Source organism: Marmota flaviventris, chromosome X (genome assembly GCF_047511675.1).
Source record: "Marmota flaviventris isolate mMarFla1 chromosome X, mMarFla1.hap1, whole genome shotgun sequence".
NCBI lineage: Eukaryota > Metazoa > Chordata > Mammalia > Rodentia > Sciuridae > Marmota > Marmota flaviventris.
The window spans coordinates 1743746-1771232 of NC_092518.1; the positions used below are offsets into that span (position 1 = coordinate 1743746).

At 54.5% G+C, this 27487-nt stretch overlaps 1 protein-coding gene across 1 annotated transcript; it reads right to left on the reverse strand.

The window, feature by feature from the left end:
• Nucleotides 1-27487, reverse strand: LOC139703277 (matrix-remodeling-associated protein 5-like). Its single transcript, XM_071606473.1, has 7 exons — nucleotides 27288-27487; nucleotides 25060-25275; nucleotides 19467-19596; nucleotides 18364-18754; nucleotides 10071-14975; nucleotides 6896-7796; nucleotides 1-2888 (listed from the first exon to the last, which is right to left on the reverse strand). Exons 2-7 carry the CDS (start codon nucleotides 25245-25247, stop codon nucleotides 971-973), a joined length of 8433 nt encoding a protein of 2810 aa, XP_071462574.1. The 5' UTR covers nucleotides 25248-25275; nucleotides 27288-27487; the 3' UTR covers nucleotides 1-970.

Genomic DNA, 27487 nt, shown 5'->3' on the forward strand with positions numbered 1-27487 from the left:
GCATATGGACCTTAAAAATACAATAAAGCAGTCATGGGGACAGCAGCTCTCCTGACCTCCATCAGTGCCTCCTGACCTTGGCAGGGGTGTGGGGGGGTGGGCAGCTGGTTGGACTTGATTGACAGGTAAGGCACTGCAGAAAAGACTGGTGGCTTTTTACATTTTACTATTTATTTTTAGAAGACTCTGCGGTGCCCTTCTATGGGGGCCTGGATTCCTCTTTTCCTTTGGCTCCTGTTTACATCACCCAAGGACAGCTTTCAAGATGAATTTTACATGCAACGAAATTTAATATCCCAGCCTCCACCCCCACCAACCACCACCACCCCCACTCACCACCAATGTAGGGTTCCGGAAGGCGGCCCGGGGAGAAATTGGTGTTGAATGGCATTTCCATGTCTGCTCTAATGTACCCGAGTCTTGTAAAGACCAATAATTTATTATGTTTTAATGAGCTAGAAAGTCTCTCTCTTTCTACTCTCATCGTCTGAAGGGGGAAGAAAACAATTTTTTTTTAATATTTATATTTATAACAGTATAGATATTTCCGGAGAAAAGTCTTTACATCTGACACGGTGTGCATATGAAACCAGAGATTTAAAAACAAAGGCACTGACCCTGTCTGGCTCTGAGCCCTTTAAGGGACACGCGGGAATTCTGAAGCAACAGAAATTTCTAGAATGTTCCATCCTGTGAAAAAAAAAAAACACGGCTGAGAATTCACCAGGTGATCATGTTTCACAGGGATAGCAAGACAATCCGGGTCCTCCTTGCTGGGGGTATCAGCGCTTCTTTTGGCCAAGGACGCTAGGTCAAGGTCAGCCTCACCTTGAACCCCACGGGGACCAAAGTGCCCTAGTGCGACGCCTTCCCGAGCTCCAATCCTTACGCCCTGAATTTCCTTACCAATGACCTCTGGGTCTCACCTCCCAGTGAGCAGCGGCCACCCACGTGCGTCCTGCGGAGATGGTCAGTAGACATGGACGTACGTGGTTTTGGAGTCCGTGCCCAGGATGTTCCTGGCGGTGCACTTGTAGAAGCCGGCGTCCCTCTGGGTGGCGTGCTGAATGGACAGCGATCCCTGGGGATGAAGGTACCTGTTCCCGTAGAGACGGGCCTGGGCCCCGGCGGTCAGCTGCGACTTGTCCGGGAGCTCCCACGTGATCTCAGCTTTGGGAATGCCCATGGCCAAGCAGTTCATCTTCACCGTGTTCCCCGGGCGGGTGTAGACCACCGGCACCGGCTCGCTGGTGATGCGCGGCGGGTAGGCGATCACGATGACCGGGGTGCTGACCACCAACGAGCCGTACGGGCTCTCCACCCTGCACACGTAGGTGCCCCTGTCAAACACCGAGGCCTCGCGCACCGTGAGGCTGCCGTTTTCCGAGACGGAGACGCGTCCCAGGTCTTGGGGACCGTCCAGAGCCATTCCATTGGGGAGCGTCCACGAGAAGCGGCCGCGGCCGGCCCCAGGAGGGGCGCAGGGGAGCTGCAGGTTCTCCCCGTTGATGATGCTCACCAGGTTGTGGTACTGCTTGCTCGGTTCGGGTTTCAGCCCCACCTTGAGCGACACCAGCCTCTCCGAGTGGCCGGCGGCGTTGCGCGCCACGCAGCGGTAAGCCCCGGCGTCCACCGAGGACAGGCCGCTGATGTGCAGCATGCCGTCGCGCTTGTGGTAGAATCGCTGCAGCTGCTGGCCGCTCGGGAGCTCCGTGCCGTTGGGCAGGACCCACAGCAGCGTGGGCGGCGGGGTCCCCGAGGCCGAGCAGTTGAGGCTGATGGTGTGGCCGGCCATGGCCGTGATCTTCTCGCTGACCGGGTCGTGGAAGACGGGCTTCTCCAGGGGCTCCAGGACGGTGAGCTGCACGCTGAGCCTGGCTTCTCCGCCCTCGTTGCGCGCGATGCACACCAGCTGCACCGAGTCCGTCTTCCTCACGCTCCTGATGTCCAGGGAGCCGTTGCGGTGGACGGTGACCCTGTTTCCGTAGTAGGGCGCGGGCAGGATGACGCCCTCTGGGAAGGCCCACAGCACCCTGGGCGACGGGATGCCCCGGGCTTGGCAGTCCAGCAGTTTCCGGCTGCCGGCGGTGGCCACCTCCCGGACCGTGGTGAGGGCGCTGGGGTGGCCGTTGATCCTGGGGGGCTGCACGTGCACCTGGACCCACACCGTTTTCCTGTCCTCGCCCGCGCTGTTCCGGACCAGGCAGGTGTAGTTCCCGCTGTCCGAGCGCTGCGCCTTGTGGATGAGGAGCGTCCCGTCCTCGTAGACCTGGTACTTGTCCGATGACGACGACGACGCGGGGATCGGCCGGTGGGCTGGAGAGAACCAAGTGACCTTGGGCACGGGCTCCCCCTTGGCTTCGCAAGCCACGGTGGCCACCTCTCCGTAAGCCACCTGCACCACCGAGTGGGTCTTGTTCCGGATGGCCGCGGGCTCGGCCACCACCTGGACGCGCACTCGCATCTCGTCCTTGCCCACTTGGTTCTCGGCGACGCACGTGTAGTCCCCCTCCTCGCGCGGGCCCACCTCGTTGAAGTAGAGCGTGCCGTTGTGGAAGACCACGTAGCGCTTGGTGCGCGCCCCGCTGTCGTCCGACTGCATCAGGGAGTGGACCAGGCTGCCGTCCGGCAGGCTCCACGAGATCTCCGGGTTGGGCAGCCCCGTGGCCACGCAGTCCACCTTGAGGTCGCCCCCGTACAAGACGCGGTGGTCATTTTCCTCCTTGTGCTCGATCTTGGCGGGCTTCATCTCCACGTTCACCTGGAGCACCACGTAGTCGTCCCCCACCTTATTGCGGGCCACGCACAGGTAATCGCCCGCGTCTTTGTCGGTCACCGACTTCACCACCAGGGTCCCGTTGGTGAACACCTTCACCCGGGCGTCAAAGCTGATGGAGAAGAGGAGAAAACAAGTCAGGGGTCAGTCTGGCAAAATACCCCCTGCCCCTGGCTTTAGGTGCCAAGAAGAACACAGAAATGGGCGGATTCCATAGGGGGAATTTGGCTCACCATCATTTATCACCTATGTCCAAAAAGGGAAGGTGTCCCATCATTCCAACACCAAGATATGGTAGGAGGTGTTGGAGATGCTGATCACCCTCAAATTGAGCACTGCACATCTTGAACAACCATCCCAGGATGGCTCATAGATATGTGCAATTGTTGTGGGTCAGTTAAAACCAAAGCCTGAACCTGGGTGGTGCAGGCCTGTAATACCAGTGGCTTCGGAGGCCGAGGCAGGAGGATTGAAAGTAGGAGGCCAGCCTCAGCAACTTAGCCAGGCCCTAAGCAACTTAGCAAGACTCTGTCTCTAAACTTATCCAACTGTAACTGTAACACATGAGTCATCTTCTCCCCCCCCACACACACTCTCTCCTTGCTTTAAAAAAAGAAAAAATACAAAGAATCAACAAAAGGAAGTTTCTTTTTTCTTTTCTTTTTTTTTTCTTCAAAAGAGTGAAGGAAACCAACCTACACTTAGCTACTACACCAAGATAAAAAGTGAGAAAGTTTAAATAAATGAAGTCAAAGATAACAAAAGAGACCTTTGACCAGATTCTGGGGAATCCAAAGGATCCCATTTGCAACAAGGCCACCCCGAGGACTTTGACAACCTGCAAGAAAAGTCCAGATTCCCAGAAAAGGTCGGTTCAGAGACGGATCGGGACATGCAGCTGCCTGTACGGAGCCCCATGGATTTCTGCAGCATCCAGGGGTTGGCGTCCAGAGGTGGACGATTTACCACACAGAGGAATTCCCTGCATGTCTGACCTTGGGCTGTCCTGGCTGCAGATTCAAGAGTGTGGAATGCGATCCGACTCCTGCTCTGTAGTGTGTGTGTGTGTGTGTGTGTGTGTGTGTGTGTGAGATCAAATGTCTGCATCAGGGTGCAAAGTTTTGTCTTCAGACTTGCCCTTTGGAAATCTCAATGCCTCCTGCTTTCTAGCGGGAGCCTATAGAAGCTGCTTATCCTTGGATTCCAGTCCCTTAGTAGTTCCTACACATGGCTCCATTCTGATGGAACATCTAGGGTTGTGTCACAGAGTTTTAAACACACACACACATGCACACACACACACATGCAAAAAAATCTGAACATTATAAATACATGTATAGAGAGAGAAAGAGAGATGCATGGATCATCTGTATATATTCTGCTTGCAGAATATGTATAATATAAGCAGAATGCAAAATATATTTGTATATATGCAATATATATATATATATATATATATATATATATATATATATATATAAAACATAGAGTCTCTATATATGAAGATGGATGATTGATAGACACAGACTTATTTTCTTTTTTCTTGGTACCTGGGATTGAACTCAGATGGACTCGACCCCTGAGCCCCGTCCCCAGCCCTATTTTGCATTTTATTTAGAGACAGGGTCTCCCTGAGCTGTTTAGGGCCTCCCTTTGGCTGAGGCTGGCTTTGAACTTTCAATCCTCCTGCCTTAGCCTCCAGAGCCTCTGGGATGACAGGCATGGGCCACCACACTGGGCTTGATCATTGTTAATAAAAGCAAGCACTGACGTTGACCAGTTAAACTGTGTGGTTTGGTCTGTTTGTGTCCATCAAGTCACAGACTTGGTAAGTGGTCTGAGAATAACAGGGCGGGGGGGGGGCGGGAAGCACATTTTCTTATGCATTGAAACAAGTTTGCATCCAACATTTCGTAGGGCAGCCAGCATTTCTGAGCCTAGGGAGCTTCTGTAGCAATGATCCCCAGCTTGGGGTGCAATCCGGACAGCAAACCTGAAGCATGCACCGGGGCTGCCCGACCCCAGGGATTTGGCCTCTGCAGGGACATTCCGAGAATCTGTATTTTTAAACAATGCCCGGGCCTCTCTGCATCTGTAAAGAACTCCCAAGCTGCCGGCTGGCCAAGGAGCCCGCTCCGTGATAGATGAATTCCTGTCACAAAGGGGCTTCCCTGCTCATGTCTCAGAGTGTAATTAGCCGGGATTAGTAAGAAGGAAGCCTCAGAGAGCGAGTGATTTACGGGATCCGGGTTCACGGGGACACCCTGAGAGAAGCACTCGCCAGCCAGCCAGCCGCCGGCAGGATCCGCATTCCTGAGCTGTCCATGTTTCAGCGCTGCCCGGGGCCAGGCATCTGCTGGGCTGGAAGGGATTCCAGGGAAAACCGGATACGTGGAGTTTTGCAGGGATTGTGCAAGACGGGCCGGCACCACTCGGCTGCCTGGGGTGGGAAGCGCAGGGGGGCAGAGGGGCTGAGCCTCATCCCTGCACTGGGAGGGTCCTGGAGGGCCCCAGGGTGCACAAGGGACCTGGAAACCCAGTGCCCGGGCTTTTGCCTGTGCAGATGCAAGACACAGACACACATGCACACACACACACACACACGCCTTCCTCCTCCTCTGCAGGAGCAGGATGAAGCTTCTCCCTAATTTCCTGCTCCTCCAACATGTCTTCTGTTTCTTGAGAGTCGTATGAAACAGACCTGGACCTGGGCTTTTGCACACGAGCATCTACACATGGGTGCATCGCGGTGGTGGGGGACACCCTGGCACCCAGCATAGACAGCAGCGGCATCCCGGGTCCCCAGCCACCGGGAGCCAGGAGCACATAGATCCTCCAGGGAGACACCAGAAAGGTCTCCACAGTCCCGCGTGTCCCCTGGGGGTGGGGGACGACATGATTTCCCAGTGAGGATGGTGGCCATCAGTAAGTGATATAATGGATATTAAACTGGTGGGTCATCAAGAGCCAGGACATAGAAGATAGATGATGGACTATTGATAGGTGATGGATTGGGGCATTAATTGGTGACAGATTGACACATGATAGATAGATGAATAGACAGATAATAGGATGGATTATAGGATAAAAGATGGCTAGACAGACAGGGGGTAGATAATAGGTGGGTAGGTAGAAAAGGGTTTAGACGGTGGATGGATGATGGACAGAGACTCTGTCCTGCAGGTCTCCTCGGCACTAGGGGCCTCTGGGGCTGGGGGTTCTCTGGGGTGGGCTGTGCTGTGCGCTGCAGGAGGTGGAGCAGCCTCTCTGGGCCCCACACACCAGGTGTCAGGAGTAGCCCCACCCAGGGTGTGAGAGCCACCTGGACAGACAGGATGGGTAGATAACAGAGAGATAGATAGACTTATAGACAGGATCAGTAGATGATAGATGATAGATAGACAGGATGGGTAGATGATAGACAGATAGACAGATGGATACAGATAAGACAGAATTGGTAGATGGCAGATAGATATATAGATAGACAGACAGACAGACAGATAGACAGACAGAATTGGTAGATGACAGACAGATAGGTAGATAGATATATAGATGATAGATGATAGATCAACAGGATGGATAGATAGATGATTGATATCTTTCTACCGAAAGATAGGTGACAGCTGGGTGGACAGATGATGGACAGAGACTGTCCTGCAGGTCTCCCCTGCACTGTGGGCCTCTGGGGCTGGGGGGGGGGGTGTCTCTGGGGTGGGCTGTGCTGTGCGCTGCAGGAGGTGGAGCAGCCTCTCTGGGCCCCACACACCAGGAGCCAGGAGCAACTCCATCTCAAAGTGACAATCACCTAGATAGATTTGGTAGATGACAGACGATAGGTAGACAGACAGATGGCAGCTAGACAGGTAGACACTCTGTCCTGCAGATCTGCTCTGCACTGGGGGCCTCTGGGGCTGGGGGTTCTCTGGGTGGGCTGTGCTGGGCACCAGGAGGTGGAGAGCACACAGACCTCTGTGTGTGGACGAGGGCACTCAGGGCCCAGTGCCTAAGCGTCCTCATGGTGGACACGGATTCTCGCCCCTTTGGGCCACCAAGTCCGTCCCCAACACGCAGGCCGAGCGCAGGGCCCAGGGATGCGCCGGGAGCCGGGGGAGCCCCTACCTGAAGAGCGCGTCGATCATGCGCTTGGACGGCAGCCTCCAGAGGATGCGCGGCCAGGGGTCCCCCGAGGCGCTGCAGTCCAGCCGCAGGGTCCCCCCGTACCGGACGTCGGTCCTCCGGGGCGAGGTGCCCGTGATGCGCGCGTTGGCGGCGGCGCGCTGCACGGTCAGCTGCACGGTCCTGCGCGCGGTGCCCACCAGGTTGGCGGCCACGCACTCGTAGCGCCCGCTGTCCTTGGGCGCCAGGTTGCGGATGTAGAGCGTCCCGTTGGGGAAGACGAAGAGGTTCCCGCGGACGAACTGCGAGGGGCGCACCTGGGAGCCGTCCGAGAGGAGCCAGCGCACCGTGGGCGGGGGCGCGGCCCGGGCCGAGCAGTGGATGTGGATGCTCAGCCCCGGGGGCAGCGAGATGTTCTCGGCCTTGTCCTGATGGATGACCGGGGGCAGCGCGGCCACGTGCAGGCGGATGGCCAGGCTGTCGGCGCCCGCCGCGTTGCTGGCCACGCACTTGTACACGCCCCTATCCGAGAAGGAGGCGTCTTTGATGGACAGGGTCCGGTTCTCGTGCAGGGTGATTCGTCCCTCCACGGGGGACACGGCGTGCCACACCCTCCTGTCCGGGAAGATCCAGGAGATCTGGGGGAGCGGGGTGCCCTTGGCTAGGCACTCCATGGCGATGGTGTCTCCCAGGTACACGGTGACGTCCTGGTAGCGCGAAGCCAGCATCTGGGGCTGTTGCACGGTGACCGCCAGCGCCACCACCATCTTGTCCACTCCGTGCAGGTTGCTGGCCGTGCACATGTACTGACCCCGGTCCTGCGTCTGAACCCTCCGGATGACCAAGGTGCCGTTGGCGAGGACCTCAAACCTTTGAATCCGGGTGTTGGGCGTCATGAGCGCTCCTGGCCAACAAGAAAGAACGCGGTTAGGTCTCGGCCCCAAATGCACCGATTTCCCTAAAAACCCAGCAACCACCAGGGCTTGGTCAGGGTGTCCTCCTCTTGAAGCCCCAAACTGCGGAAGGAAATGTGCAAAGATGTCACTATCCACGAAAGGAATGCACATTGGATCACACGGAGGTGTCACAGTGGCACCTGATAGAACAGGGTCACCAAGAATCAGGAAGGGATTCTGTGCCCATGGCTGGGGATTGGAATGTCCACCACAAACACCAAGGAAAACAGGCCAGAGGTTCCTTCAAGGTGAAAAAAAAAATAATGCTAGGGTCTTGGGCTCCAACCATCACACCCCTGAGGGTATGTCCATAGACAAGGGAATCAGTGTAGGGAGAGATATCTGCACCTCGATCTTCATAGCAGCGCCATTCACAGTCGCCAAGATATGGAAGCAACCTAAGTGTCCATCAAAGGGGGAATGGATAAGAAAACGTGTCTTGGGGGCACCAGGGCATCCATTCCGGCTTTGCTAGGATGGAGATCCTGCCCTTTCCAACAGCACAGATCAACTAGCAGGATATGAAAGGAAATGAGCCCAGTATAGAGGGACAAAAATCACCTGGTCTCACTCACGGGGGGATCTAGCTACAAAAGCTGAATTCAGAGGCAGAGAGTAGAAAGGTGGTCACCAGGGCCAGAGGAAAGGATGTGGGGTGTCCAGCCAGATTTTTTGTCACTGTGATCACAACAATTTTAGAGGAAAAGTCTATTTGGGCTCATGGTTTCTGAAGGTCAGTCCGTGTTCGGCCGACTCCATGGCTCTGGCCCAAGGGGAGGCAGAACAAAATGGCGGCAGGGCCTGGAGGAGGAGAGCAGCTCAGGACAGGGCACCAGGGAGCAGAGAGAGCTCTGCCGACCAGGGACAGGACAGAGACCCCAAAGGCACAGCCCAGGGACCCCCTCCTCCAGCCACACCCAGCTGCCTACAGTCACCACCCAGTGAGTCCATCCAAGTGGATTAATCCACTGAGTAGGTTACACATGTGTGTGTTGCGGGCATGGACACCCCAGTCTTGAAGATCCCATCCACCTCCACCCACAGGGATTTCCCTGAGTTCACAGGAGGAGAAATTGGCCAGTTGTTGTGGTTGAACTGAGCGTCTCTCGTGTTTCCCTGGGGTCATCTAGAATCACCCCCTGCAGCCGGTCGGGGGGCAGCAAACAGAGACCTGAGTTCAGATCTCTAAAGTTTCCATATTTTCCAGCCCCAAAGGCTCCTGAGCCTGCTGACATTTCTCAAGGCTCTTAATTCTAAGCCTCATTACTTCCTTCCCCCAGGGACCAAAAAAATGACCTTATTTCTGGACCCCTTCCCCACATTTCTTTCTTTCTTTTTTGTGCAATACTGGAGATTAAATCTGGGGGCTCTTTGACACCGACAGGCAACCCCAGTCCTTCTTATTTATTTTTTGTTTTGAGACAAGGTCTCCCTAAGTGATTAGGACCTCCCTAAGTTGCTGAGGCTGGCCTCCACATTGTGATCCTCCTGCCTCAGCCTCCCAGTTTGCTGGGATTTCAGGCATATACCACCACACCTGGCGTGTATTTATATTTATGTAGATGATTTGTTTGAGGTTTAGCTTTTCTTTCTGTTTCCAATCTGCCAAGAGTTTTTGCTATGACTAAAACGGCTCATGCTGTCTTCCTTGGTATTTGGTTTTTGGTGACCTCCCGAGTGACCTGCTTATGCTCCTTATGATGATGCTTTCCCTAAAAGAGGGGTTATTCCAGCCAGAACAGCTGGATTCCAAGTATAGGTCATTATCATGGAGTGAACTGGGTTCCCCCAAATTGACCCACTGCAATTCTAACCCCCAAGACCTAAAGAATTGATCAAGGGAAAATGAGGTCCCCAGGGTGACCTGACCCCAGGACCTTGGGATGTGCTGTGGGTGGAGATGGGTCTTTGCAGAGGTGATGGAGGTGCCGAGAGATCCTCAGGGTGGCCCTGACCCAGCAGGAGGATCCCTTACAGAAGATCTCAGAGCCTAAGATATTTCCTATCGAAAGGACCAAAGGATGTGTTCCCATGCCGCCATTAACGTGTCACCCACAGGCTAGACCCTGGCGTCCATTCTCTGGAAAGGAACCAAGTCTAAGTGCTCAGATGCTTCCTCTCATCCCACCGACCCCTGAGCTTCCCAGAGTTGTGGCCCTGCCTGAGTCCACAGATCCAGAAGCAGCCCCCAGGGTCCCAATCCAGATGCGTAAGCCCCGTACCTGTGGAAACCTTCGTCCACGTGATGAAGGGCTTGGGCTTCCCTGTGGCCTCACACGGGAACGCGAAATCCGTCTCAGCCGTGACGGACACAGTCTGCGGAGACTTGGTGACAATTTGGGGCTTCTCCCCCAGCACCCAGAATTTGGACGTCGACGGTCCTCCAACAAAGATCTTGGAGGTGCTGTGGTAGAAGGTGCCAGAGGACTGGGCAGGAGGCGTCACCGAGGGGACGGAGCTGCGGGTGGAGTAGATCAGGGGGACGTTGTGTAGGCGGGTCGAAGGGGGTGCCGTGGTCCTGGAAGGGCGCAGAGGAGGAGCGGGTGGGCCAAAGTCCACGTGGATGGTGCCCTGAGAATGGACCCTGTTGTAGGGACCGGGGTTCATTTTGTTGTCTCTTGTGACTGGGGCAGGAGAGGGGGACGTCTGAGGCTTGAGAGTGACCCCCAACTTTGGGAAAGAGGGAGTCCTGTTGATGAAGAAGGGGAATCGCCCAACGGAATATGGGGGGACCATTGACTTTGGAAGCTCGCCAACAGGAATTCTGGACTCGGGGATGGTGTTACTTCCAAAGAGTTTGTTATCGCCGTTGAGTCGGTCCATTCTTTGGTTGGTCCGCGCACCAGGAATGGCGGGTTTGGGCAGGTGCAGCGGAACGCGAGCTGTTGTCGTAGTCGCTGATTTTGGAGCTGTGAAGAGTTTGTTCTCTGGGAAAAGCCTTGAAGGAAATGCAGTTACTTCTGGCTTCCTGGTCGAGTGACGAGATGGCTGGACAGTTGCAAAGTATCGTAAGGAGCTCTGAGTGGCCATCTCTGGTGGCCAGGCTGTTCCCCTTGGTAGCGGAGGTCTGGCAGGTTCTCTGGCAGGCGGCTGAGAACTATGGAGTCTCCCATCCTGACCTTGAGTGTCTGGAGCGCGGAACAGGCTGTTTCTGTGGCTACCGTCAAATGCTTCCTTGCCCAACTCCTGCCGCGGAGATGCCTTCAATCCATCCTGGTGGGAAGACGGGGTAGATAACTCACTGGGCATCCCCTGAAGCTGAGTTCCCTCATTGCTTCCTGGGGGAGCTTTGGTTTCTGGAGTCCCCACAGAGTTCAAGAAAACATGATCCTTGTTCCCTGCAGGTGTTGGAGACGTTCTCACGGTAAGAAGGAAGGGTTTGGTGGTGGCTTGTCCCAACGATGCAGAGGTGGTGGGTAGCAATGTAGAGGCCACTTCCTCCAATGGAGCAGGATTGGAGATGGCACTCTGTGGTTCTGTTTCAGAAGAACCAGGGACCACAGTGGTTTCACCCTCATCCTGATCACTGGTGGTGGTCTCCACCTGACTTGAAGACCACTCTACTTGGAGGTCTGAGACAGGGGTTGGGACACCAAGTCCCTCCAGCTGGAACGGTGTGGACACCGGAGCCGAAGGGGAAACTTCAAAAGTAGAATCCACCTCTTCCAACTCTTTCAAAAATGGCGGGTCTGTAAGTTCTTCCCCCAAATTGGTCACAGGTAGGTCTGTCTGCAGTGTCCTGGGCTGGGCTGTCCTTGGGGGACTCCAACTGGGGACTCCCGGAATACCTAAAGGAGGAGATTCTTCCTTGAAATCCCCCACAGTGGAAGCCCAGGAAACAGAAGTTGGTGAGACACTCATGGAAGATGCACTGGGGACGGAAGTGTCCGTTTCATCACGGTTCACCTTGGTGACACCGTCATTGGCCATTTCTTTTCCATCTGACTCGGGTTTATGGGTGACCACAGTGGTCCCTTGGACGGTCGCATGAGAGGAAGGTATTTTTGTGGTGGTTGTCACTCCAGTGACCTCATATGGGTCCCCGGTTCTCAGAGGGACAATTCTAGGCAAAACTGTGGCTTCCAGACTCGGAGGAACAGCATGTTTAGGTTCATTTTCTGGAGAGGGGCTGGGCTTGGACACGGACGCCGTGGGACTCACCGTGGATGTGGAGGACCGGTGTTTGTTTGGCCTCTTCCCGTTTTTCCTCCGTGGGGTTCCCTTGGATCCAAGCTCTGGATGCTTCTCCAGGTCCAGCCGCTTGGGGACGTTGACGGTGGTATCAACCCAAGAGGTGGGGACCAGGGATCTGTCCACTTGGCTTGGGGTCTTCGTCTCAGGGACCTGAGTTGGTGGAGTAGAAGACGTCCCTGGCGGGGGCAAAGCTGTTGCTGAGGTCTGCTTGTGGCGATGGCGAAACTTGTTGGGGCGAAACCTCCTCCTCCCGTTGGGCCTCCTTCGAGAAGTGGGAGTGGCCGATGCTGAAGGTGAAGTGGCCTTCGGACTGGACGTTGTCATGGCTACCACGGTGGTACCCTGGTGGGGTCGAGCTCCAGTTGTGGATTCCCCGGGCTGAACAAACGGAGAAATGTGGGTCGTGGCGGTCAGCGTGGGTTTGATGTCTTGCCCTTCAGAAGGTCTGGACGCGCTCGGGTCTCCCCAAGACGTCTCCGCCATGTCCTCTTTAGTGAGTGGAGGACGTTGGGTGCTTAGGCTACTCTTCTCAAGGTGGGAATTGTCCGTTGGCCCTTGTAGAGGTGACAGGGCTGGGTCATCCGGTTCCCCTAAGGAGTCCGATGGACTGGTGTCACCCACCCACGCGGTGGGGGTCAGAGGAAAGTGTGCAGAGGTCCTCTCCTCCCCTGGTTCTGAATTCGTCTCCAGAGCTTGATGATAGGACCGCACCGTCTCAGACTCGGCCAAGGAGATTGTCTCCAATGGAGTCTCCTCATCTTCTGTTGTACCTTCTGGCATGGACGTGGCATCCACAGCTGGAGACCAAGTCTCGGTTGCTCTCTCTTCATCTGTGGGCTCCTCATAGACTGTGTCTGAGGTCCACAGAGCAGGAGATGAGTCAAGAGGCTCAGACCTCAGGGTGGTGGCTGGAACCCACCTCACGTCCACCTCAGTGGGCGCCACGTCCTCGGTCCTCTCGGCCAACTCATCCTCAACCTCTTCCTCTAGACGTGCCTCTGTGACTTGGGGTTCTCCGAGAACAACGTCATCGTGGGCCGTGCCGGTGGACGACAGGGTGCTTGACACCTGCTCTTCTTCACCGAACAGAGACACCTCTTCCGAGGACCCTTCGTCAATGGTGACCGTCTGCACTGGAGACACAGAGGGCGGAGACATAGCAGGGGACAGAGAGGTCACTTCTGGACTCGTGGATGGAGAAGTAGTGGTTTCCGGGACCTGGGGTCCTTCGGTGCCTTTGGGGAGATTTTTGCCTCGCACCCTGGCTAAGATATCCGCCCAGCGCTCGGGATTGATCTGCTTGTTCTCCATATTGATCCTCCGCCTGGACTCGAACACTCTGCGGCCCTCCGCGACGTTGGCCTCGGGCTCTTTCTCCGGATGCTTCCAGAGCTTCATTTTCCTCCGCCCCTTCTTGATCTTCTTATCTCCGGGGGGAGCCTCGTCCCTCGACTTCATGATGACCTGTTGGTCCTTGGGGTGTGGAACTCTCCTTGAAGGGTCGTCTTCCTGCCCTGTCCCTGATCCTCCTTCGTCCTCCACAACGTCTCCCCTCACTCTGGAAAAGGCTTTAGCACCTGGACGCCTGCCCCTCTTGGAGGACCGGCCGGGTCCACTCTTCTGCACGGTGATTCCCACCGTGTAGTGGTCTGCCCCTTTCTGGTTGACGGCCACGCATCTGTAGTAGCCACCGTCACCGACCTGGAGCTTGGGGATGGACAGAGACCCATTTGGGAGCATATAGGCATGGGATGTATTAGCCGCAGCGCTGACCAGTCTTCTGTTTGGAAGGATCCAAGTGACGTGGGCTTCGGGTATTGCCAACGTACTACAAGGTAAGATGGCGGACTCCCCTGGGTCTTTGTCAATGGTCACTGTCTCTCTGTCCAGGGGCGGATTGGGGGCACTCATCACCAGCACCTTGTACGCCACTTGGGCAACTTCATCCGTCACCTGAGCCACGCACTGGTACAACCCTGAGTCCGACGGCGCCATGGATTGGATCCTCAACTGCCCCCCACTGAGGATGGAGAACCTGCTGTCCTGGTCACTCGTGGGCGCCTTCAGGATGGAGCCGTCTGGAAGGACCCAGGAGATGGATGGACTCTCGGACGCTTTGACGTTGCAGCTCAATTGGCACTGACCGCCTTCCAAGACCGTGTGAGCGCTCTGCGTGGCCCCGTCGATCATGACCCAGCTTGTGCCCCGAGCATTCCTGGTGTCTTTGGGGGACACCGTCTGGGAGTACTGGGCCTGGTAGGAGAGCAGAACCTTCTTGGCCGTGCTCTGCCTTCGGTTCAACTGGATCTCGATGGACGGCTGCATGACCCACTCGGGCTCCGCGAGAATCTGGGCCCGGACGCCGGTGTAGTAGAGGGCGTCCGCGTCGGCGTCCTGCCGGTACTGGTAGCTGACCCCGGGGTCCTTGCTGAGCATAACTTCTCGGTGCAGCCTGACGGGGACCTCGCTGTAATAGGCGATCAGCTTCCACAGCTTTTCGTAGTTGTCCCTGGTCATCGGACACTCCAAGTCCAGGGCCAGGGTGGCGTTGACGTCGATGTCCGGGGGGTCCGTCTGGTTCAGCTGAACGCTGGACAGATCCCGCGGCTTCTTGATGTCACACAGCAGCAGGACCATGTTCCGGTGCTCGTCGGTCATATTCAAAGAGATGTTCCACGGCGGGGATCCGAAGCCCTCCGGGGCCCGCTGGCTGTCCCCCGCCTCCTCTTGTTCCTGCTCCTCCTCTTCCTCCTCTTCCTCCTCCTCCTCCAGGTGACTCTGGTTGTGTCTCAGAGGGGACTCTATGGAGGGCTTCAGGCAGGCGATGTCGGTCACCTTGAGGATCTCCTGCTTCTGGAGCTTTCTGGGGCTGGAGCAGGTGGCACACAACTGGCCACCTTCGTAGGCTTTGTCCTTCTTGCACTTGAGGATGCCTACGACAGAGAAGCAAGAAACACCCAGTGAGTTCAGGAGAACACCAGAGCGCCGAGCCCGGCAAGGAAGCCGGACAGTAAAGACTGTGCTTCTTCGTCGGACAGAGGTTCATAACCACGATGATCCACCAGCAGCAACTGTCTAGATCCCGAGTCCCCAGTTCCAAGACACCATGCGCTAACTCACCGGAGTCCTAAAACGAGACTCCTGCCACCCCGTCGTGAGGTTTGGACCCTGATTAGCAACCCTCATGATGTTGGTCCCCTGAGAAGTCCCCCTGCCTGGTGATGTGGTAACCATGGTAACGACCAACAGCAGTGCCTTATTCATGAGCTGATGCTCTTGCACACAAAATCAGCAGATGTGGAGAAGTACAGTGAGACCCACTGTGTGCCTGCTGCACGTCCTAGTGCATCATGGTAAAGATGTTACTGGTTTATGTAGGGTGTGGCTTAGATGTGGGGTGTCCCCAAGATCTCACGGGTGGGACAATGCTAAAAGGTTCAGAGCAGAAATGACATGGCTTCAATTACCACCCTTAACTTAATAAGTGGATTAATCCACTTGAATGGACTCACTAGGTGGTGACTGCAGCAGGTGGGGGGTGGCTGGAGGAGGGGGTCCCTGGGCTGTGCCTTTGGGATTTCTATCCTGTCCCTGGTGAGCAGAGCTCTCTCTGCTTCCTGGTGTAACCTAATAGTGGATTAATCCACTTGAATGGACTAACTGGGTAATGACTGCAGCAGGTGGGGTGTGGCTGGAGGAGGGGATCCCTGGGCTGTGCCTTTGGGGTTTCTATCCTGTCCCTGGTGAGCAGAACTCTGTCTGCTTCCTGGTGTAACCTAATAGTGGATTAATCCACTTGAATGGACTAACTGGGTAATGACTGCAGCAGGTGGGGTGTGGCTGGAGGAGGGGATCCCTGGGCTGTGCCTTTGGGGTTTCTATCCTGTCCCTGGTGAGCAGAGCTCACTCTGCTTCCTGGTGTAACCTAATAGTGGATTAATCCACTTGGATGGAGTCACTGGGTGGTGATTGCAGCAGGTGGGGTATGGCTGGAGGAGGGGGTCCCTGGGCTGTGCCTTTGGGGTCTCTGTCCTGTCCCTGGTGAGCAGAGCTCTCTCTGCTCCCTGGTGCCCTGTCCTGAGCTGCTCTCCTCCTCCAGGCCCTGCCGCCATTTTGTTCTGCTCCCCTTGGGCCAGAGCCATGGAGTCGGCCCACCGTGGACTGGACCTCGGACACCATGAGCTCAAATTGACTTTTCCTCCTGTAAATTTGTTCTTCTCAGGTCTTTTGTCAGTGATAAAAAAGCTGATTAAAATAGTTACACTCTATTTTTCCTGGTATTTTAGAGTGTGCACTTTGCTTAATGAATTATCACATAGTTTTTTTCCAGTATTTTTAAAGCCCAAAACATCATCCACATGCATTTATACAGTGTGCCTTCTGTGAAGGTCCAGGGGAAGCCACAGAAATAAGGGAGACACATAAGAATATTTCCAGGTGAAGGGCCAGCTTTGGTACGAAGCCCTTTCGCATCTTAGCTCCCATTTATCCATCTTTCCCCTTGCTACATTATCTGATTTTCATTTGTACAGTGCGCACCTTGAGTTCCTGTCTCTTGGAGCCCTGCCTCTGAGATCTCTCGGAATTTCCTTTCTGGCCACTGCTCCGTCTCCTTCAATGATCCTCTTCCCCCTGCCCAATTCCTTCCTGGTACAATGCACTGATTAGGTTGCGACCCTCTTTCTCCTGGCTGAGCCTCATGGAGGAGGGGGCTTGAGCCCGTGCTTGGCTTCAATTACCAACCCTCAGCCAGAGATGGCTCCCATATGCCTGTCCCCTGTCCAAACAGTCTCCGGGTTCCACGCCCAATTGCATTCGTGACACGTCTATTTAGACATTGCAAACCCTCCATGAAGTGGCATGTAGGAACAGCACCACACTCCTCTGCAGCTGTACCCAGTGCCAGCCTTTGGGGAAACCAGAAGAGAGGAGCACGTTTAGGTGGCTCCCTGGGAGTCGGCTCCTCCCCTTCTGTTTCCAACTGGAAAGAGCCAGCTGCAGGGCTTTATCTGGGAACCTCCCTGTGTGACTTTCACACATTGAGCACCTTGGAGTGAGCATGTTGGGATTCTGTTTGGAAGTCACCGTCCTCACACAGAGACACACATGCATGCATCCCGGGTCACGTGTGCACACCACGGGACAGTTACACACGTGCACACACAAAGGTATATGTGTGCAAAGGCATGCACACGCTTAGACCCTCTAGATAATGCCAGAGGTAACTCTCGTGCATCAGAGCTTTGCAGTTCTACTGTCCACGGTGCAGGCTGCTGGAACCTAGTGAGTGGATTAATCCACTTAAATGGCCTAAGTGGTGACTGTAGCAGATGGGGTGTGGCTGGAGGAGGGGGTCCCTGGGCTGTGCCTTTGGGGTCTCTGTCCTGTCCCTGGTGAGCAGAGCTCTCTGCTCCCTGGTGCCCTGTCCTGAGCTGCTCTCCTCCTCCAGGCCCTGCCGCCATTTTGTTCTGCTCCCCTTGGGCCAGAGCCATGGAGTCTGCCACCAGGGACTGGACCTTGGACACCAGGAGCCCCAAGTAAATTTCTCTTCTTCTAAAAGCTCATGTGTGAGACACTACAAGAACCTTCAGAGGGGAAACGAGTGGGTTAGGAAAGGTGTAGACTCATAGTGGATTAATCCACTTGGATGGACTCACTGGGTGGTGACTGCAGCAGGTGGGGTGTGGCTGGAGGAGGGGGTCCCTGGGCTGTGCCTTTGGGGTCTCTATCCTGTCCCTGGTGGGCAGAGCTCTCTCTGCTCCCTGGTGCCCTGTCCTGAGCTGCTCTCCTCCTCCAGGCCCTGCCGCCATCTTGTTCTGCCTCCCCTTGGGCCAGAGCCACGGAGTTGGCCAGCCACGGACTGAACCTCGGAAAACATGAGCCCAAATAATATTTTTCTCCTTCAAGTTGTTTCTCTAAATCAGTAGAGAACCTCTTTCTCTCTCTGTCTCCCCCCCACCCTCAGCCTTCTCTATTCCAAGTATTCCCTGATGCATTTCACAGCTCAGGGACCCCAGGACCCTTCCCCATCCCCGTGGCTTCCTGCAGTCTAGCTACAGTCTGGAAATCATAAATCTCCCTGCTGAGACCCCCCAACCCATGGAACAGGTGAAGCAGTGACTTTCCGTGCATTTTCCTCAAGGGCAAATAAGTACCTCTGCACCATTAAAGGGAGGGATCCTAACCCCCAAGTTGCAACCTCTGCCGTGGGCGCCGATGTCCCCCAGTGCAAGATGCACCAACCGCACGAGAAGCTCTTTCCTGGAAAATGGAACAGTGTGCGCGCTGAGCGTCCAGCCAGGTCCGCCCTCCCGGCCTTACCTCTGGACCTGGCGCCCCATCCCAGGAGCCACGCCATCCCGCAGCCGCAGGCCCAGGGGTTCCCGTGCAGGTAGAGGTTCTCGAGCAGCGGCATGTTCTGCAGCATGCCGTCCGGCAGGGCCTGCAGGGCGTTGTCGGCCAGGTACAGGTGCCGCACGGTGGACAGCCGGAAGTGGTCCAGGAAGGTGAAGGTGCAGAAGGTGTCCGGGTGCAGCTGGTGCAGCACGTTGCCCTCCAGGTGCAGGAGCCGCAGGGACAGCAAGCCCTGGAAGGCCTGCGGGTGGACGAACTCGATCCTGTTGTGGTCCATGTGCAGCCGCATCAGGCTGGACAGGCCCTGCAGCGTGTGCCGCGTTATCACCTGCACCTTATTGTAGCTGAATTTGAACACCTACAAGGAGACGGGGGGCAGAGACGGAGCGAGAACAAACCAGTGAATTAAAAAAAAAAAATCCAATTTACAGCCAGGCGCACACCTGCGATCCCAGCTCTGGGGAGGCTGAGGCAGGAGGATTGCAAGTTGGAGGCCAGCCTCAGCAATTTAGCAAGGACTTAAGCAACTCCATGAGACCCCATGTCCAAATAAAATACAAAGCTGGGCTGGGGATGTGGCTCAGCGGTTAAACATCCTTGGGTTCAAGCCCTGGTACTAGGAAAAAAAAAAATCTGGTTTACGATTGAAAAAGCCTCAGCCACACGGAGGGTGTTGGCACACACTTGGGATCCCAGCAATTTTGGAGGCTGAAGCGGGAGGATTGCAAGTTGGAGGCCAGCCTCAGCAAGTTAGAAGGCACTAAGCAATTTAGCAAGAGCCTGTCTCAGAAAAATAAATAAAATAAAATAAAATAAAATAAAATAGAAAGGGCTGGGGGTGTGGCTCAGCGGCTAAGCCCTCTTGGTCCAATTCTCAGTTCCAAAAACATAAAAAATAAATAAACTCACAGCCATTACAAAGGGACAGGAACCTCAAGTCATTAGGCTTCCCATTTAATATCAAAAAAATAGCCATTTTATAGATTATCAGGGGAGAATTAGAGTTTTCCCTCTTTACAGATCGGCTCAGAGGGTGGGATTAACCAGGGTCCTCAATGCCGGGGACTCACCTGCAGAGCGCTGAGGTCCCGCAAAGCCCCATCGGGGATGCTGGGGATGTTGTTACCGTGGATCATGAGCAGTTCCAGCTTGGTCAGTCCTGCGAAGGACGTCTCCGACAGAGCCTGGATACTATTAAACCTGCGCAATACGAGGGTCACCGTTAGAATAAGCCACGGCAAGTGTTTCCCCCATGGGACCCATTTCCCCAGACCCCTCAGGAGCCAATCGAGGTTGCGCCAAGTCCTTGAATCTCTGTGTGGCCTCGCCCATCTCTGGGGTGTGCAAAGGACCTGATGCATTTTTTACTCTCTCTCCACTAAAGAATAGGCACCAGAAATGTCGGCCTCAACTTGCTTCTGGAGTCCAGAGACTCTTGTGGAGGTTGGTACGACCTAGAATTTTAAATGAGTCTGTTCCACACGGGGAACTGCAGTTTAAAATGATAAGGATCACAAAGCTAGCCAGAATGAGCCGGGTGGGGTGGCCGTACCTGTCATCCCAGCCACTCCGGAGGCTGAGGCAGGAGGATGGCAAGTTGGAGGCCAGCCTCAGCCACTTAGCGAGGCCCTAAGCCTTAGCAAGACCCTTTCTCCAAAAATAAAAATCAAAATGGCTGGGAATGTGGCTCGGTGGTTAAGCACCCCTGGGTTCAATCCTTTGTACCAAATAATAATGAGGACTTGCATTTTTGCGGCTGCCCCAGGGACATTACTTAACTCCTTGGAAGCCCAACTTCCTCATTAGTAATGCCACTGATAACTCTTCCTCCAGCGGACTGTGTGGGAAAATGACCTAATGACAAGTGACATAGCGTCTGTAGTCTGTCAGGGATCGGTGGCTGGGATCTCTGGCTGGAATGGAGTCGGACACCTGGCCAAGAAATATCAGGGAGATCGGAGGAGAAACTAGGAACATAGAATGAGCATCAGTAATAAAAATAGCAACTACGTTGCTCAGGTCAGAGGAAAGCAGGAGTTAGATGCCACAGCAGCCAATGCTTCGTCATAGCACACGCAAGTGCTTAAAAATCATGAAAATTGAGAAATATCGTAATGCAAAAAAATGAGTTAATATTTCTGGTCCACTTGGATTCTTCTCAGAAGCACTTTGCTCTTTTAAGGAATCTCTCTCTCTCTCTCTCTCTCTCTCTCTCTCTCTCTCTCTCTCTCTGCATTTAAATGCAAACACACACAATTGAGCACAGGAGATCATTTATCAATTGGCCAGGCACGGTGGTGCACACCTGTAAAATCTCAATTCAAAGCCAGCCTCTGCAAAGGTGAGGCTCTGAGCAACTCAGGGAGACCCTGTCTCTAAATAAAATGCAAAATAGGGCTGGGGAGAGGGCTCAGGGGTCGAGTGTCCCTGAGTTCAATCCCTGGTACCAGAAAAAAAGAAATTCAGAAAACAACCCCTCACAGAACGCACCAAGGTATTTCCTTGAGCAGAGTATCAACCGTGAAGCATCCTGAGATGCCCACCTGTCCTCCCAAGCGAACTGAGATGCACACCTGTCCCAAGCGACCAATTGCGCTCCACAGAAGCTTGCGGCCGACGGGCAATCTCAAATCTCACCCGTGCATTTCCTCACCCATTTTCTAAACCTGCTTTCGGCAAACAGGAAATGCCCGGGTGGTTTTGAGGAGAGAGGAGGGAGAACCCGGCTTAATGGGTACCGGGTTCCTCGGGGGGGGGTGATGAGAATATCTGGAACTCAGCGTGGATGACGACCTGTCACTCAATCGTACACCTGGAGGGTGCAGTTTGAAGTTACTTGATTTTCACCTTTTCCAAAAAGGGCCATTTACAGGATCTCTGTGGATATACTTGGTTCTCTACTCTGTGGGACAGCTCACCCTGGAATCAGGAGATGTCAACCTTCTCTCTGTCTTGGGGACTTTTCTGGGGTACTCTATGGGTATGACACTTGGACTTGACTCGTCTAACTCAGAATTCCCTGACCAGGGTGTGATAAGTGGACAGTTCCCACCAGGGCACAGCTGGTGGTGTCTGGAGATGCTGTTCGGTGTCACGTAGGGTGGACGTTGCTACGGGAATCTGGTGAGTGCAGCCCAGGAAGCTGCCTGATGTCCTACAGTGCACAGGGACCTCCACCACAGAGAGGGAGGGGGCCTCAAACAACAATAGCACGGAGGTCTTGGAAATATGGCCTTAGTATCGAAGTATCCATCCATCCACTCATCCAACCACCCATCCATCCATCCACCATGCATCCATGAATCCATCATCCATCCATCCACCCATCTATCCCATCTATCATCCATTATCTATCATCTGTCCATCCATCCATCATCCATCCATCCATCATCCATCCATGCATCCATCTATCCATCCATCCATCCATCTATGCATCCATCCATTATCCATCCATCCATAGTCCATCCATATATCTATCTTTATGTCAATTATCATGTATTTATCATTTAATAATAATAATCTATTTATCAAATGATAATAACCTATGTATCCATCATCTAATCGACCATCTATTCTGTATCTATTTATCACCTATCTCCATATCTACCTGTCTCTCTACCATCTATGGATCTATGGCAGTGATTCTCAAATAGGACTTCTGTGACCCCCTGGGGGACACTTGGAATCCTCTGGAGACCTCCTTGTTGGCCCCAGTTACGCCACTAGCATCTCAATTAAGCATCACTTTGGGGATGCTTCTGAAATCCTAGACAGGACAGGACAGCCCTGTGAGCAAGAACCACCTTACCTCAAACAGCAAACAGGTCCTCGGGGCCAATTGTGCTGGGGTGGACCAGCCCTGCTCTGTCCCCAGGTAGGGCCTCTGCACTGCCTCCTTATCTAGGATTCCTCAGTTAGTCTGTCTGGGGTGGCGAACTCGCTAAGGAGAATGTATAAGAGCATCGAGAGCCTTTTCTGATTCTTGGGTCCTTAGCTGTGTCTGAAAATGGTCACCAGAGGGGGGATGGCCTTCGATGGAGCAGGTGGGCTTGTGAGGTCACTAAGAGCCCAGAGAGCCATGTTCATTCCAAGTCCAAGGGGCTAGTGAATGGTGGGGGGTGGTATAGGAAGGGTTGGCAAGAACCCAACTGGGCATTCAAACAACCCCGTTGGCCACCGAGGAGAAGTCATGGCAGGTGGACAAGAGAAGAAGTGGAAGACCAAGACGGATTGTCTGTCTATCCTAGCACCTACCAATGGAGGATGAGCATCAATCATCTCTGCATCACCTAAAATCCAGCTGGAGACCCATTCTGCAACATATAAGCACCTAGATGTATGTGCTAGAGTATATTTATCACCCATTGATGGGCACCGACTGTATACATAGCAAACTCAGGAAAAAAAGTGGCTCATGTTAGACACTCTATGCAAGATGGAGTCTCAGAGAGCATCAAAAGCAAAATATGATCAGGGGGTCTCTCTAAGTTGTTTAGGGCCTTGTTCAGTTGGCCTCCAACTTTTGAGCCTCCTATCTCAGCCTCCCGAGCCTCTCGGATGACAGGCGTGTGCCACCGCGCACGGTGGCAAAATTACTTTTAAAAGAATGTGGGCAGTGGAGAAATATCAACAAATTCCTCTTGTGATCCGAGGGGGGACGGTATCTTTAAAAGTGTCTAGACCCGACGCTCGATGACTGATTGTGTGTGTGCGTCTCTTTGGAAAAAATATTTGGAAACTCCTTTTTCTGGAAAGCTCTGAGGCTTTCCAAGCAGGGAGCAACAATACCAACTGCGAACACTAAACACAGCTGTGTGGGAAGGAGACATTTCATTAGGACACTGGCAAGGGGCCCTCCTTGCTGGAGACTCACGCTGTCTCTCCAAACCGCCGGGAGATAATTCAGATCCCGAGTTTTCTCAGAGTCGGGCCTCACCCCCTTGTCTCGGGCTGCGTCTCTAATTTTGCAAAAACATGCACGAAGCCGACTTCACTGTCTACTGTGAAATCATGAGTGATTTAAAAAAAAATGGTCTATTAACCCACATGACAAATGAAGCCAGTTGGAATGGAAATACTTGTTGGTGCAACGAACAGACACCTTATGGAATTTTAATTTCTTTCTTTTTTTTTTGGGGGGGGGTACTGAGGATTGAACCCAGGGGTGCTTAACTACTAAGCCACATTCCCAGCCTTTTTATTTTATTTTATTTAGGGACAGGGTCTCACTAAGTTGCTTAGGGCCCTGTTAAGTTGCTGAGGCTGGTTTTCAGATTGCAATCCTCCTACCTCAGCCTCCACAGCCTCTGGGATTACAGATACCTCCCCGCCTCCCCCCCATTTCTTTGGTTATATGTGACACTAATCTATCTCAAGATGACACAGGCGCCAACAGGAAATAGCATTCTAATGTCTTACTGCTTCGTGACTCCTGGCCTTTATTATAGGATGTTTAAGTCAAAGACTGCAGAGTCTGGGCTCTAATTTGGAGGCTGGTTACATTTCGTGCTTACAAAAGAATGCGGTTTAAAACGGGTTGGTAGAAAAAACAACCCAGACCAGCTATAGGATGGACGGGGATCATCATACAGATGAAGCAACTTGAAAGCAGTTGCACAATTATCAGCCTTCACCTTGGGGCGGATGCATGGGGATTTTTTTTTTTTCTTTTTGGTACTGGGAATTGAACCCAGGGGCTCATCCACTGAGTCACATCCCCAATCCCTTTTTGTATTTTATTAGAGCCAGGGTCTGGCTGAGTTGCTTAGGGCCTTGCTAAATTGCTGAGGCTGGCCTCCAATTTGTGATCCTCCTGCCTCAGCCTCCCAAGCTGCTGAGATTAGAGGCACGAACTACCATGCCTGGCAGTTTAGACAATTTTTAACTCCCATCAGAGAAATACTAGGAGCCAGGCACGGTGGCGCATGCCTGTCATCCCAGCAGCTCGGGAGGCTGAGGCAGGAGGATGGTGATTCAAAGGCAGCCTCAGCCAAAGCGAGGCCCTAAGCCACTCAGGGAGACCCTGTCTCTAAATAAAATGCAAAATAGGGCTGGGGACGGGGCTCAGGAGTTGAGTGCCCCTGAGTTCAATCCTTAGTACCCAAGAAGAAAGAGAGACAGAGATTTTGAAGGAATCTCATTTTTAAAAAATTACTTTATCATAGTAACTGATGACCTTGTTTCTTAAAACTTCATGAATATTCTCATTTTTCAATCGGCAAATACAGAGGACCTTTTCGCATCCTCCATGAGAGAATCCTATCAAGGGATGCCGAGGTTTTCTACCCATTTGACTTATTCCTAGGGTCCGAAGTCTCTCTGTTTAAATAGGCACCGCGTGTTTCACTGTGGCCACAGACGTCCACGTGGACCAACTGTTAAGGCAGCTTCCAACGTGTGGATGCAAAGCTATTAATCAACTTCATGCATGTTGCAGCCAATTGGTGGATACAGCCAGATAATCGCTGGGGAGGATGCATTTGGAAGAAAAATAAAAATAAAAATAATAAAACACCTGTGATCTCTATTTCAAGCACAGAGATGAGCGACGCTGGACAGAGACCCCCCCGGGGGAGTTCAGCAGAGACGCACGCGTCTATGCAAAACCCGATGGAGACGCGCTGCAAAGACATCGAAATTGCTCCCAAGGAAGGAGGTACCAACCCCAAATTGATCCTCTCCACGTGTTTAGAAATCCCAGCCGGAACCGCAGGCAAGGACCGGAACGTGCAGTGGACCTCGCTGGGCACGTAGCAGGCGCAAGGGTGAGGACAGGCCCGCGCGGCTGGCGGCTGGCCCCAGACCACAATCAGCACCACGGAGAGTGCCCCCCACTGCGCCTGCGTCAGCATCCTGGGCGGGTGCGGGGTCCCGGGACACCTGCGGGCGAGAAGGCGAGGGGGTCTTACTTTCCGGCCGCCTAGTAGACCTGGTGTCGTGACCTGTCCACGTTCTCTTTAGTCAAGAGGGTAGAAAATGACCTTCAGTCTTGACATTGATGGTTGGGCTGGGAAACAGGGAGGGCGCAGCCGAGGGGGGAGATATACTGACGTTTTTGCAAAATAATAATAATAATAATAATCAATAACGAGTTTAATCTCTGTCTTCCAAAAGCATGAGCCAAAATCCACAATCCAAATTTAAATTTAAAAAAGAACAACAACAAAAAAAGTTGTTCTTGAATAGGATCATAGATTTCCTTCAATGTCAAAGTTTTCATTCGAGTGCCCAAAGACGCGCGCAAAGGAACGGGAATCGTAGCATTATTTGTGAGGGGGAAAAAATCGGCTGATGTTTTTTTTTTTTTTTTGGGGGGGGGAAACGCATGGGTTGTAATGGTGCGCTAGGGTGGTTTGCTGGGAGTCAGCTTGGGGTGAACCTCTGTAAAAATCGAGGGAACACGTGCCGACCCAACAGAAATGTTGAAAAAATATATATATAATGAAATGCATGAAATAGGGAACGCTCACGAAAATGTTCGGTAGCCCGTTTGGATAGCGGTGATGCGGCTTTTCCGTCACGCCTTAGCGACCTAATGATTTTGGGCAATTCTTGAAGGCGGTTGACTTGGGGATGGTGATGTGCGTGGACAGGACACGGCGGCCATCTCTCGCTCCTGCAAGCGAGCGCGGTCCGCAGCCCCCCCGCTTGCCCAGGCGTGGAGGACCCCAAAGTCGGTCCTCTCTGAAGCCCGTGTGCGCGGCTCGCGGTTCCGCTGCGCGCCAGGCTCGGGCTCCGCGGCTGAGCGCGGGCGCCACCGGCTCCCGGGGCTTGGTGAGGGGGACTTCCTCGCCGCGGGCGCCCGGGCTCTCCCCGCCCGCCGGCCAGCGCGCCAGACCTGCGGCTGCTTCCTCCAGGCGCTCCCCGGCCAGCGCCCTGCGCCCTGCGCCCAGCGCCCTCGGGCAGACCTGGCCCCAGCGCTGCAAACGGACCCGGTGGTCTTTGCTCTTCAAGCGACCTCCTCCGCCCAGTCCTCCTGCTCCCCGGGAGGACTCGCCCAGGTAACCCTGCTCCGAGGGGCCCCGGGCGGCCCTGGTGGGCAGGCCAGCCGTGGGCGGCTCGCTGCTGGTCCAGCGCCGAATACCTGGAGCGGCCGGGCGGGAGGCTCTGCGCCCCTGGCCGGCTTCCAGGGCCCGCAGGGTCTCGCCCCGCCGTCGGCGGCGCGGAGAATTACGAGCTTTCCTGCCCCGCGGCTCGGGGTGTCCCCGCGAGTCCCAGTCGCCTGCGGCTCGGACCTCCAGCCCCATCTGTCCCCAGCGCTGATTCGCGGGGGTTTCTGCACAGCTGGGTTCCCATCTGGACACTGGGCGGTCCCCCTTTCCCACAAGAGGTCTGGGGGAAAGTGAGGGAGAGGAAGAGGGGGAGGGGGAGGAGGAGGAGGAGGAGGAGGAGGGGAGTGGGTGGGCGAGGAAGAGAAGGAAGAGGAGGAGGAGAGGAGGAGGAGGACCGCGAGGAAGGGGATGAGGGGACCGACCGGAGGGCTAGAGGGAGGAGGGGAGGCGGGGGAGGGGGAGGGGGAGGGCAGGAGGGGAAGGAAGGGGACCTGAGCCAGAGGAACTTGGAAAGGAGCCCGGGGTATTTCCCCCAGGATCCCAGGAGCAGACTCGACCTCACTTCGAAAAGCGTTTGGCAGCCCGGTAGAAAGCGGCTTGGAGAGCTGCTGGGGGGAGGGGGAGGCGGGTGTCGCGTTGGCCAGAGAGAGGGGGGGGCAGCAGCCTCGGGTTGCACACACATCTGTTCCAAGCCCCCACTTTAAATTGCGCCACGGACCCTTGGATGCGCCTCCCGACCCTCGCGCCCAGGTCCTTCCGTTGGGCTTCCTCCCACTCCCCTACCCCGTCTGCAGGCAGAGCCACCGTGCCCCGCGCGCCTTGGCAACCCCAGGTCCTCACCTGCCCTTGGGAAGCCGAGGTCCGCGGGAGCCGTGCGTCCGGAGCGTCGACGGGTCTGGGGCGCGCGAGTCACCGCCGCGAGTCGGTCCGCGAGGCCATGCCCTCGCCGGGGCCCGGGGCGAGGCTGCTCCGCTTCCCAGCGCGGCGCCACCAGCCAGCGCCCTTTTATCCCCGACGCCGCCGGGAGGCTTCCCCGAGTC

Coding starts and splice junctions, on each gene's coding strand:
- LOC139703277 (XM_071606473.1), bottom strand. CDS start 25,247: ATGCTGACGCAGGCGCAGTGGGGGGCACTCTCCGTGGTGCTGATTGTG. Junction 18,755..19,466: donor GGGACCTCAGCGCTCTGCAG/GTGAGTCCCCGG, acceptor GTCTCCTTGTAG/GTGTTCAAATTCAGCTACAA. Junction 14,976..18,363: donor ATGGGGCGCCAGGTCCAGAG/GTAAGGCCGGGA, acceptor TCTCTGTCGTAG/GCATCCTCAAGTGCAAGAAG.